General features: G+C 47.9%; 1 protein-coding gene across 1 annotated transcript in view; it reads left to right on the forward strand.

The window, feature by feature from the left end:
* Positions 1-11,182, forward strand: part of SLC22A20 (solute carrier family 22, member 20) — a 22,516-nt gene extending 11,334 nt beyond the window's left edge. The window contains 4 exon segments of the mRNA XM_010838048.1: positions 2,146-2,360; positions 4,532-4,640; positions 4,845-5,048; positions 10,633-11,182. Coding sequence (XP_010836350.1) covers positions 2,146-2,360; positions 4,532-4,640; positions 4,845-5,048; positions 10,633-10,729 — 625 coding nt within the window. The 3' untranslated portion in view covers positions 10,730-11,182.
* The last annotated feature ends 1,695 nt before the right edge of the window (positions 11,183-12,877 follow it).

Here is a 12,877-nt window from a genome sequence, read left to right on the forward strand (position 1 = left end):
GCCCCGGCCCGGCTAGTCTTCAACTGGATGTTATATAGCCACTGCTGCTGCTACTAAGTCACTTCAGTCGTGTCCGACTCTGTGCGACCCCATAGACGGCAGCCCACCAGGCTCCCCAGTCCCTGGGATTCTCCAGGCAAGAACACTGGAGTGGGTTGCCATTTCCTTCTCCAATGCAGGAAAGTGAAAAGTGAAAGTGAAGTCGCTTAGTCGTGTCCGACTCTAGCGACCCCATGGACTGCAGCCTACCAGGCTCCTCCGCCCATGGAATTTTCTAGGCAAGAGTACTGGAGTGGGGTGCCATTGCCTTCTCCGGTATATAGTCACTAGCAGTCTGTTAATGAAAGAAAGGAATGTCTTAAAATTCAGAATGGCACCAGGACCCTCACCCATAAGGTGCATTTTGGGATAATCTTGGCACCAAATGGTTTATCCTGGGCCATAAAATGATTAACTTGAATCTTGGAGAAGGGCAGACCACCATACAAATAGTTTCATTTACATAGATTAGGGGAACAATATCTGAGTATAACATACTGGTGTGTCAAGTAGGTTCTGAGCCAAGAGGCGGAACCGACTTGAAGACAGAGTTTGGGGTAAATGCATAGCACATTAGCACAGCTTAAGACAAACATTTCCGTAAGAAAAAGGCATTGGTTATTTCTAGGTTTGAGAACAGTTAACTTCAGGGGAAACCAGGTGTCCTTATGGCAACACAGTATTTGAAGAGAAACCTCCTTTTAAATTTGTATAGAGAAGGAAAAAAATATCGCTAGTTTGTTTCCTCCCGCCGCTTAAGAGAGATAAAAATGTCTGACACTTGCAGGCTATTTCCTCCGTTTGGAGACCCCTGGCCTTCCTGCCTGTTACCCTCTCATCATGAGGGCCCATCTCAAGCCCCTTCCTCAGGGACATTTTATTTTGTTTCATGTCCAGAAAGTGTCATAAAATACACATAACATAAACTTCAGCATCTTAACCATTTTGGGGGGCATGTCACGTGGCAAACGGGATCTTAGTTTCCAAGGATCAAGTCTGTGCCCCTGCAGTGGAAGTGTGGAATCTCTACCACTGGGCCACCAGGGGAGTCGCAGCATCCTAACCGTTGGTAACTGGGCAGTACCTACCACATTGTTGTACCACCGTCAGCAGAACTCTTTTCATCTTTCGACACTGAAGCTCTGTACTTATTAAACAATATCTCCTCCATTCCTGCTCCCCCTCAACCTCTGGCAACCAGCATTCCATGTCTGTGGACTTGACCACTCTAGGGGCCTCCCGTAAGTGGAATCATACGATACTTATCTTTTTGTGAGTGGCTTATCTCGCTTAGTATAATGTCCTCAAGATCCATTTGTGTTGTAGCATAGTCAGGATTTCTGCCTTTTTCAGGCTGAGTCATTGCATATGTAGACCACTTGCTGTTGATGGTCACCCGGCTTGCTTCCACATTTTGGCTATTGTAAATGACACTGCTGTGAACATGGATGTACAAGAAACTCTTTGAGACACTGTCTCAGGGACCTCGTAAGTTTCTGTGGAGACCCCAAGTGTTGGAACTCCAGGCCAACAGAGTCAGTTTGGCTGTGAACCCCGAGATCTTAGCTCCCCGGCCAGGGATCGAAACCAGGGCACGTTAGTGAAAGAGCCGAGTCCTAATCACTGGTCCACTGGGGATGTCCCTCCCTCCAATTCTTTTTTTTTTTTAAGAATAACAAAAATATTTTACTAAAACATAGGATTTACAGAAGTTTCCAGACAAGCCATATAAAACGGTCACAAGCTTTTTCTTGAACCTCCCTTGATAATTCAGGACATAATTCTTGATGTCCTGTCCAAATCAGATCAGCCGCTGAAGCCTGGAGACAGAAGGGCTGGAATGGTGCTGGCTGGACTCAGGGTGGCTGGAAAGGGATGTGGATGGAGGCGCGTGGGCTCCACGGCCAAAATCAGAGGCTTAGGAGACCAGGAGGGAGTATCCTGCCAAGCCAGGGGATTTTCGCTCCCCCCTGATGTAGTCAGGTTCTGGGAATATTTTGATGGTAGAGCCAGCAGAGGAGTCCTATGCCGTTCACCCTTGGGTGCCCTCAGATCCAGGACAGTGAGCTCTGGGCTGAAGCAGGACCATTCTGCCTCCTCTTCCAGGTTCTCCAACTCCCTGGCTTACTACGGCCTGGCCATGGACCTGCAGAAGTTTGGGCTCAGCGTGTATCTGGTACAGGTCCTATTTGGCGTCATAGACATCCCGGCCATGCTGGTGGCCACCACCACCATGATTTACGTGGGCCGCCGGGCCACAGTGGCCTCCTTCCTCATCCTGGCCGGGCTCATGGTGATCTCGAACATGTTTGTGCCGGAAGGTGAGCTGCCTGCTTCTGCCTTTGGGGTTGAGGGTTTGAGGGGCAACAGACACTGTGCAGGAACAAGGCTGAGGGATATTCTTCTGGATCTGGAAAGAAAGTGACTATAGACTACTGGAGTTTAGCACTAGGACCTAGTGACTCAGGAGAAGGCAGTGGCACCCCACTCCAGCACTCTTGCCTGGAAAATCCCATGGACGGAGGAGCCTGGAAGGCTGCAGTCCATGGGGTCGCTGAGGGTCGGACACGACTGAGCGACTTCACTTTTACTTTTCACTTTCGTGCATTGGAGAAGGAAATGGCAACCCACTCCAGTGTTCTTGCCTGGAGAATCCCAGGGACAGGGGAGCCTGGTGGGCTGCCGTCTATGCGGTCACACAGAGTCGGACACGACTGAAGTGACTTAGCAGCAGCAGCAGCAGCAGGACCTAGTGACAGTATCACAGTGGAGAATCTACAAAGGACATGAGTCTTCGCCCTCAGAGCGTTTACTGTCTTGCCAGAGAGATTAGAATGATGGATAAGAACACCAGGGCTGCCCTGGTGACTCAGATAGTAAAGAATCTGCCTGCAATGCACAAGACCTGGGTTTGATCCCTGGGTTGGGAAGATCCATTGCAGAGTGGAATGGCTATCCACTCCAGTATTCTTGCCTGGAGAATTCCATGGAGAGAGGAGCTTGGTGGCTATAGTCCATGGAGTCACAAAGAGTTGGACACAACTGAGCAACTAACACCGTCACTTTTCATTTCACTAAGGTGAGCTGGAGAGGCAGAGGGCAGGCTGGCATGTCCCCCTGGAGCCTGGCTAGGCACTTGAGAGTCTGAACTTCCACCAGCCGGATCTGAAACAGTGGTTTGCAAAGCTGGCTGCAATCATCACCAATCTGGAGACCTTTGAAAACTCCCAAAGCCCATGGGCTCCAGGCCAAGGCAACCAGTCTCAAAGAGAGGGACCCAAACCTCAGTATTTAGTCCAATGATCACAGCATGAAGCCAGGCTTGCATATCAGAGGCCTGAGCAAAGCCAAGGGCCCAGCTGTAACCCCCAGTTCTGCCACCATGGCCTTGGGCGGGTTGTTTGATTTCTCTGTGCTTCAGTTCCTACCCTGAAGAATAGATGTGTGTGTGTGTGTGTGTGTGTGTGTGTTAGTCACCCAGTCATGTCTGACTTTTTGTGACCACCATGAACTACAGCCACCGGGCTCCTCTGTCCATGGGATTCTCCAGTCAAGAATACCGGAGTGGGTTGCCATTCCCTAGTCCAGGGCATCTTCCATTCCAGGGATTGAACCCAGGTCTCCTGCATTGCAGGCAGATTCTTTATTGTTCAATCTGAGAGGGAATGGTAGAATAGATAAATTATTACTATTGAAATTTTGACTTATTTTCTTCCAATCTTTTTTCCCATTCATAGATTTTATACTTGACATATTTGAGATAAATATATACATAATACTATAAATAGGATTATATATGTATATACTATACATAGTTATCTATATAAAACATATCTCTTTTCACTATTTGTTGTAACACAAATCTGCTTTTCCGCATTAATGCAAATGTTTCATGACCCTAATTTTTTATACTATTTAGTATTTAACCTGATTGGTGTTTTTCAACTCTAGCTGCACATCAGACTCCCCTGCGGGGTCTTTTAAAAATACCCAAACTTGAACCATTGGAATTTTGCTGCATGATGAATAATGATGGTAACAGCAAACTTTCAATGACACTGAGCATTTTCCCCTCATTTTACAGATGAGGACAGGGAGGCTCAGAGAGGTTGAGTCACAGTGGCCAGGTCACCCAGCTGAGTCAGAGCTGGGTTGGAACCCAGGCCTAACTCTGCAGCTTGGCCTGCCTTTCCAAAAGGACTGTGATAGATGGAATAAGGCATCTTATTATAAGGAGGGAGGCAGAGGGCAGAGAAGGGTAGTGTGCAAGCTTCTGGGTCCCTGGAGGTAGAAACCCCCCCATCCTCCCCTCCATGTTCTGCAACCAGAGCTTCTACCCCCAGGGCTCTGCCTCCTTCTCCCTCTGCAGGTTCTGAGCCTCATCCACCCTCCTCCCCAGGAGTCCCTCCCCCTCCAGCCCCACCCTGCTGTGCCTCCCTGCTCCCCTTTTGGGCTCTGGGCTCCCCTGCAACTCTGTCCCCCTGTCCCCCAGATATGCAGAGCCTGCGCACGGCCCAGGCGGCACTGGGGAAAGGCTGCCTGGCCAGCTCCTTCATCTGCGTGTACCTGTTCACCGGAGAGCTGTACCCTACGGAGATCAGGTGGGGACCTGGGGGCAGGTGAGGGGGTACACAAGGGTGCTGGCCCCAAACTTGGAGGTCCTCACTCCAGGCTGGCGCCTGCTGGGCTTGCTGAAGCAGGACCCGCTCTCTGTCCTGCTCTGCCCCCAACACCCAGGACCCGGCGCGCCGGGCCCTCCGGGCGTCCAGGCCACAGCGGCTAACCCGGCCCCCCTGCTCCGACAGGCAGATGGGAATGGGCTTCGCCTCGGTCAACGCCCGGCTCGGGGGCCTGGCAGCGCCGCTGCTCACCATGCTCGGGGAGTTCAGTGCCGTCCTGCCGCCCGTGGGCTTCGGGGCCCCCTCAATCCTGGCCGGGCTGGCCGTCTGCTTCCTGGCTGAGACGCGCGACGTGCCCCTGGTGGAGACCATCGAGGCGATGGAGAGGAGGTGAGGGGCCTCTGGGCACAGTCGGGGTGGGCAGCGGAGACAAGTGCAGGTCCTCCACGTGCCACTAACACATGGTCTGGTGGCGACAACAGAGCCCAAGAGACCAGCGTGCTGCCCGCCTCCATTTTTCCACAGCGAACGGTGAAACGGAAATAAGAATAACCTATAGACCAGGAAAAAGAGGACGAATTGAAGCGAAATGTGGCAGAGCAGTGGGGTGATGTTTAGCGGGAGGAAGAGGGGCCCCAGTTTGAAGCAAAGACCAGCCCACGAGATTGTCCGCTGGCTGTCCACTTTGGCTCTAAGCTTTCTGGCAGCAGAAAGGGAGACCCCACATTGACGACTCTTTTCAGAGAGGACGGGGAACACCAGTTCCTCAGAGAAAAGGAGGTTTTTCTCAGCAGCTAGCACTGGAAGACGTGTCTCTAACGCGTCTTCTCAGGGAGATCTCTGTGTGAGCTGACAGGGATGTCCTTGACAATGTTTCTAAAATAAGAGCCAGAGGGGACTTGTGTGGCTTCTTGAGGCATTTCTCACCAACAAGGGCTCCAGGATGAGCCTCAGTTTTAGGGTGCCAGGAGACCTCTCTGGGTCCAGCTTGACGCCACAGCTGAACCATCTGTGCCCAGAGGCCTGTGTGCATGGACTGTGTTTGCATCCCTTCAAAATAAACCCCCATGAAATTTTCAGGAGCTCCAGTGGTTAGAACTCTGTGCTTCCATTGCAGGGGGCACAGGTTCAAGCCCTGGTTGGGGAAGTAGGATCCTGTAAGCCTTGCGGGATCCATAACCCAAACCATAAACATCCCATTTCTACCCTGAGCTGTGGACAAAGTCTGGATTCATGTAGATCAAGGATACAGATCTTGACAAGTCCTGTCAATTCTACCTCCAAAATATATTTTGAATCTGTCCATCTCTCTCCACTTTCCTGGCCACCATCATCTTTTGTCTGAACAATCACAAAAACTTAAGATCCTCCCCTGCCCCTCTCCTCTTTCCTCTCTACACAGGTGCTGGTGTGAAGGACTTATCCTGTGAGTAGAATCACAGCAGTTGTCTCCTCAGAACTCTTTCTTGGTCTTTATTGCACTGAGGATAAAAATTGAAACCTTACGAAACTCTCAGGATATGGTCCCTGCCCACCCTCCCATGTTCGACCCCTGCCCACCACCAGGGGTCCCTGTCTGGAATGCTCTTCCTTCTGCTCTTAGCCCCTACTCGTCCCACAGAACAGATGTAGGTCCATGTATCCCAGGGTCTAGTAAGCATTTGTCAATAACCCAGTCCGGAACCTGTTCGCAGGTGCTCTGAGATGTTGCCTGAGGGCCCCAGGTACTTGGAAGAGAAACTGGAGAAGTGTCCTTCCCTAATATGACAGAGAGAACCACTGTAATGGTCTGGCCTTGGCATTTTTAAAATCAGATTTTGCTTGCCCTGGCTATAGAAAAATCTGACTAATGCCAAATGAAATTCTGGTTTTAGGTAATATACTTTCCTTTGACCTTGCCAGGAACAATTAATTATGAAACTACAGTATGTTGTTACTGGCTATGAACCAACTGAATTTGGGGTACCATTTGCCCCGAATAATTTTGATTTTTATAGCAATTGACAACAAGCGATTCTTTCTCACAGCGATCTACGGTTTGGGTCTGATCTGGCTGGTGCTGTCAGGAGTCCCCTCCTCCCAGGGGTGAGGAAGAGCTTGTGACTGCCACAGTATGAGAAGTTCTCTTAAGCATGACAGAGTAGTCCCGTATTTTGTGTTGCTTTTGTTGTTTATTTTTATAGTTGTATATATACATATGTATACACACATGTTTGTGTGATTTGGAACAATCTCAAACAGAAGTGCTAGTGTTGGACAAAGAACTTTTCTTTTCTGAACCATATGGAGAACGTTGTTGAAATCTCTTTCAAATATGTTCGTGTGTAATTTTTCCAAGGGTGTTCTCCTGCATGAGCACAATACAGCCACCACATACAGTCAGAAAGTTAATGTTGCTATGTGACTACCATTTCACCCTCAGACCTCATTCAAGTCCTCCCCAACCACATCCTGTAGAGCAGGAGGGTCGGGTTCAGAATCACAAGTGGCATTTAGTTGTCGCGTCTCTTTTAGGCTGGAGTAGGTCCTTTGCTCTTTGACTTCCACTACTCCAGCAATTACACAGGATTTTATATTTGGAAGCACTAATAAGACTCCACAAAGCACACTTATTTAAGGTTGTCATAATTCAAAGGATACAATATAGCAGGAGGAAGAAAATATAGGCTAATATCGGGAAGGGCCAGAGCACTCAGTACACCTGCCAGGGTCCTCAGAGCCGCCGGGATGCCGTTCATTCCCGCATCACAAGCCATCAGGATGTGGGTCTCCATCTCAGGGAGGCAAGCACAAGCTTGCTGAAGGGTCTTTTCCATTCCGTTGGTCATAGCCCAAACCAGCCTGTGTAATCTGGTAAGCCGGATGTAGACCACAAATCTATAATTTTCAATCAACAGTGTAGACAGGCTGGTAAGAGGCTGCCTCCAACAGGAGATTTAGACTTGACCAGCATATTATAAATGATAGAAGCTAGTACCTGGGCTTCTTCAGTGGCCAGTCCAGGGTTCTTCTCGACTATTCTTGTCCAACCAAACATGAGATGGCAGCATCTGGACTTGCTCTGGTTTGTTGGGGAAGGAGAGGCAAGAGACAGCCTTTCTGATGAGACAGTTGAGTGGAGTTTCAGCCATTTAGACAATAAGAATTCAGAACTTCTCAGCCCCTCTCATTTTTCTGTTTCTAATCTCATCAGAATGTTATGAATGCCGGTCACAGGCCTAGGATGTTAAAGATTAAGGTGAAAAGAAAATGCCTGTTTCTAAAGTTCAAGTTGCTCATCCTCAAGACCCTTCATCCATCATGAGACCAGATACTGTTTCTCAGAGTATCTGAATGCCTGATGTGGTCCAGGGCTCAGCCCCAGTTGGGTCTATGCCCTAGTTTGTTGGAAAAAATAGCAAAAAAGCAGTTGACTAATCCTGTTTTTTGTTTTTTTTTTTTAAGGGCCCTTTTATGTAAGACTAGAATATTCACAAAGAAGGAAATGCCAGTAGGAAGTAAACAGAGAAAAAATATCCACTTCAGTCATAATCAGAGAAATGCAAATAAAACCATATGATGTCCTGTTTTAAATATTCACTAAGGAAACATTTTCAATGCAGGAGATGTACAGATAGCAAGGAGGAAACTCCTGCAAGCTTTCTGGAAGGTTCTTTGGCATTACTGACCATGAGTTGGAAAATTTTTCACAAGCTTCTAGGCAGCAATGACATTTCCAAGACTCTGCCCTAAAAAAAGTAGCTGAAATGTGGACAAAGTTTATTTACAAGGATATTCATCATCATGCTTAATGTATCAGAAAAAAATGTCAACTCTCCAAATATCCAGCAATTTAGATAACCTATGATACACTGTGCACCAGTTAAATGTTATGCTGACGAGGAGTGTTTAATGGCATGGGGAATGTTTACAACATTCAAACAAATGTTTACAACATACAAACAAATGTTTTCAGTGTATTATCATTAGGATATTTTCCTAATTATGTCAAGAAATAGAGACTCAAAAGAGAAAAAACGTATATTAAAATGGTGACAGTGGTTGTCTCAAAGTATAAGTGATATTTTATTTTTTTCCTGGCTGCTCTATATTTAGAATTTTTTTCTCCAAATTATCTGCATTGAGCAGGTTTTCTTTGGTAATCAAAGAGATGAGTCACACAGTGAAAAAAATTGTAAGAATTCAATTAGGCCATTTCCCATTTCCCAGGCCTAGAAGTGAGGGAAGGAGCTGGGTGAAGCTGAAGCTCCCCTAAGCTTGTGAGGTGTCAGGAAAACCCGGAAGAGAGGTAGCCTGGCCTGAGAAAGTGCCAAAGGTCCAACCAGTGACCGTCCATGAAGCTCTTCCCACTGGTGGGGGGCATGGAGAGGTGAAGGGTGGAGAGAAAAGTTCAGCCTTTCAGCAGAGGTCTGGTTTCCACCAAGGCCAAGGGCCAGGCTCTTGGTCAGCTAGGACCTCCGGCTGCCCTCCCACCCATAGTGAGCACCAGCTGCATGGCTGACCCAAGCATGTTTTTAATGCTTACCTTGAGAGTGTGGAGTCCTAATCATTGTGTGTGTGTGTGTGTACTATATTTCAGATATATATATATTTTATACTGTATTTCAGATACTTAAAAAAAGAAGACCATTGATAATTCCCTGGGGATCCAGTGGTTAGGACTCCACGCTTTCACTGCTATGCTCTGGGTTCAGTCCCTGGTCAGGGAACTAAGACTCTGCAAGCTGCGAGGCACAGCCCCCCCCCAAAAAAAAAAGACTATGGATTACATGAAGAGGCTGCCTCTGGTTGTCTTTGCTCATTTGATGAGTTTCAAAAATAACATTGAGCAAGCCTACCCATTGCAGCAGTTGAATGTGGAGAATGTCTGCCTCTGGGTTTTTAGGAATCATCTTTGAAAGGGAAGAGGAATCTATCAGACAGAATTGGAGAGAACCACCTCTCACTCCCCATCACAGGCACTTAGCAGACAAAACCAACAAGCTTCTGTCCCTCAGTGACCCTGAGGGACAGAAGTCAGGAAAACGAGGCTTAATGGGCAGAAAAGAGAGATGCAGAACAGTAAAACAAGAAGAAAAATGTTTCTTTGTGATTATGTTAGGCCATGATCACACAGACACAAAGGCTTAAACCATTGAACTAAAAAATCAGAAATAGAATAAGTAAGGATTAAAAATAAAAAAAAAAACACTGGTGAAATGTTTTGAATATGCAACAAGTTCTAAAAATGGAACCAGCTGAAACTGGACAGGAGAATCTGGCAAGCTATGTGAGTGATTAAGACAAGAAGATAAGAAAAACTAAGTAGAAAAATAGACAGTTCTTAGTCTGTTCAAGAGGAGGATGAAATAAACAGGAGGTCAGAACACAAATCATTTCAAAGACTAGAGGGTTGAATAAGAAACAGCAGCAGAACTGGATGTGATCAGGGACAGGCAGCCCTGGGGACAGCCCTCGGGCTACTGGGAGGCTATTGCAGTGACCTCCCTGCCCTCATCCTCACCTGACTCCTCCCTCCCTGCCTCCTGAACGACTGACCTCTACCTGGGCCAGGGCCCAGTCCTGGGGTCTCACTGGTGCCCCTGGTCCCTGGGCAAGCCCGGCCCAGCAGCAGAAAGTGGGCTGAGCCTGGTGCCCTGTTCACCAGCTGCGTGACCTGGGGTGTGTGTCTGGCCTCAGGTCCTCATCCGAAGACTCTTTGACTTGGCATCCTTTCCAAGTCTGGCTGATACCAGCCAGGCCAGCCCCTGGTAGCTGTGGACCTCAGGAGAGAGCGAGGGAGTGGACGGGACGGTGGGAGGCGCCTGCTGAGGTTCCTCACAGGGACGAGAGGACGGGTCACCTTCTTTGGGGACTTTGGGACAGCGGAGACACACCTCCTGTATGTGGAACAAATACACCCTTGCCCACAATGCTCACAATCCCTGCCCCTCATCACCTCCTTTTAATGTCATTTGTCTTTTCATTTCAACAGAGTCAAAGAACGCCTGTCTAGGAATGATGCAGAAGAGAAGGGTGAAGAAGTTTCTCTTCAGCAGCTGGGAGTCTCGCCCCTCAAGGAAACCATCTAAGCTGCCAACAGCCTGGCACTTGCTGGCAGCGCCCCAGCCAGTGTCCAGTTTCCTCCAGTTTCTCCTGGCGCTGATGGGGGCAAGACTGGCTGAGGATAGGGCGACTCTGCAGAGCCATGAGAGAGAGCTGCCCTGACAGCAAGGCTGGGGCTGCTGGAGAAAACCAGCCAGCAGCGGCCCGGCGGCTTTGTGAAAGTATAGAAAAGAGAAACTGTGCCCAGGGGCCCAAGAAGGCACCGTCTTCCTTTCCAATCCCTGACTCTGCCCCTTAAAATCCTCTCTGTTCATCCTTGTCCCACGTGGAAATGCCATGTCTTTGGAGGGTTAAGGTGATGTTTCTGCCCCTCATTGTCCCTGGAGCAGCCCCTGCCTGCTGGGTTCCGGGAACTTCAGGACTCACTGCGCTCACTCATTTGGCATTAACTCTTTCCTGCCTTATATGATTAAAGCTCTTCCCTGGTGTGTGACTTGTATCTTCCCCTGGCAAATGTCTCCCCAGCAATGGGCCTGGGAGACAGTAAAGTCTCCACACACAGTTGACGAGTAAATGATGCAGCCAGACTCAGGCGATGGATAGAGACCTCCACCCGTCACTGGCATTCCTAGCAATTCCACTTTGCTGAAATGGATTGTGGTTCGGTTTCCCAGGAGTCAGGCAGAAGATCGAGTCCCTGGTATGACACAGCACCCCTCGGAGCTCAGATCCAGTATTAAATATATTTTGAAAGATTAGAGACAAGTTGGAGAAGGCAATGTCAGCCCACCCCAGTGTTCTAGCCCGGAGAATCACGTGGACAGAGGAGCCTGGCAGGCTGCAGTCCATGGGGTCAGAAAGAGTTGGACACGACTGAAGTGACTTAGCAGCAGAAAAAAGTACAACACAAATTCAAATTGCATTATTTTTATTATCTTAGTAAAAAAAAAAGAAGTAAATACTAAGACATTGTAATATTTTCGTGGGGTATTTCCATGGAGTGTTGGAACAAATACAGAGGTGTAGAGATAACCTGTTTCTCTCTCTTAAGTGATTTTTGCCACTGTTTTTGAAGTTTTAGCAAACTACAGGTGGCCCTCTGGGGGGCTCCGAAGAGCTCTGGTCCTTTATGTCTCAGCACAGAAAGAATTCAGCGAGAGGCGAAGTGATAGATAAGAAGTGATTTGTTAGAGCAGGATGATTTTGAGGCTTACAAGCAGGAGGGGGAGAGGGTGCTGCCCTGAGAACTTAGCGAGCTACAGTTTTATAATCAAAAGAAGAGTGGGGAGGGGGAGAAGACCTTCTTTGTCGTTCTTGAGTAGACGTCATGCTTGCAACATCAGCTCCTCCTCCAGGTTGAGCAGGAGAGTTTTTTGTTGTTTCTACATGCTCAGGTCAGGACTGTAGAAATTATTCCAGGTCTCTGTAACAGTGAGTACTTTTCTGTAAATCATCATTTTTTATGTGTACAGAGAGTATGCCCTAAGGATCATTAACTTGCTGAGTTCACAGGGAAGGACGCGGGTCTCCTGCTGCCATTGTTTTAGTGTTCTGGAGCATATTTCTTGCTTCTGTTACATCGTTTTGTTGCTAAGCAAGCCTGCTTGGTTTTGTGGGTAAGCAAACCTGCTTTCTTGTGTAACTTAGAGCAGCCTCCTGTGTTTTTTTAAATTACAACCCCCTAGTGGGATTAACTATTTCATCACCTACCTTGTTCCTTACTCTGTCCTTAGGAATATGACACTATGGCAAGTTTGAAAGACAGAGTGAAACAATCAGCCAGGACCTCCACCCCACTCTACTCGCCCTCATGATTAGTCATCTGTTGCTGCTTTACAAATCATTGCAAAACCTGGGGGCTTAAACAAATGATCAGATCAGTTGCTCAGTCGTGTCCGACTCTTTGCAACCCCATGAATTGCAGCACGCCAGGCCTCCATGTCCATCACCAACTCCCGGAGTTCACTCAGACGTTTCTCATGATGTACTCTGCATATAAGTTAAATAAGCAGGGTAACAATATACAGCCTTGACGTACTCCTTTTCCTATTTGGAACCAGTCTGTTGTTCCATGTCCAGTTCTAAGTATTGCTTCCTGACCTGCATACAAATTTCTCAAGAGGCAGATCAGGTGGTCTGGTATTCCCATCTCTTCCAGAATTTTCCACAGTTTA

This window comes from Bison bison, unplaced genomic scaffold, assembly GCF_000754665.1.
Source record: "Bison bison bison isolate TAMUID 2011002044 unplaced genomic scaffold, Bison_UMD1.0 scf7180017864089, whole genome shotgun sequence".
Classification (NCBI taxonomy): domain Eukaryota; kingdom Metazoa; phylum Chordata; class Mammalia; order Artiodactyla; family Bovidae; genus Bison; species Bison bison.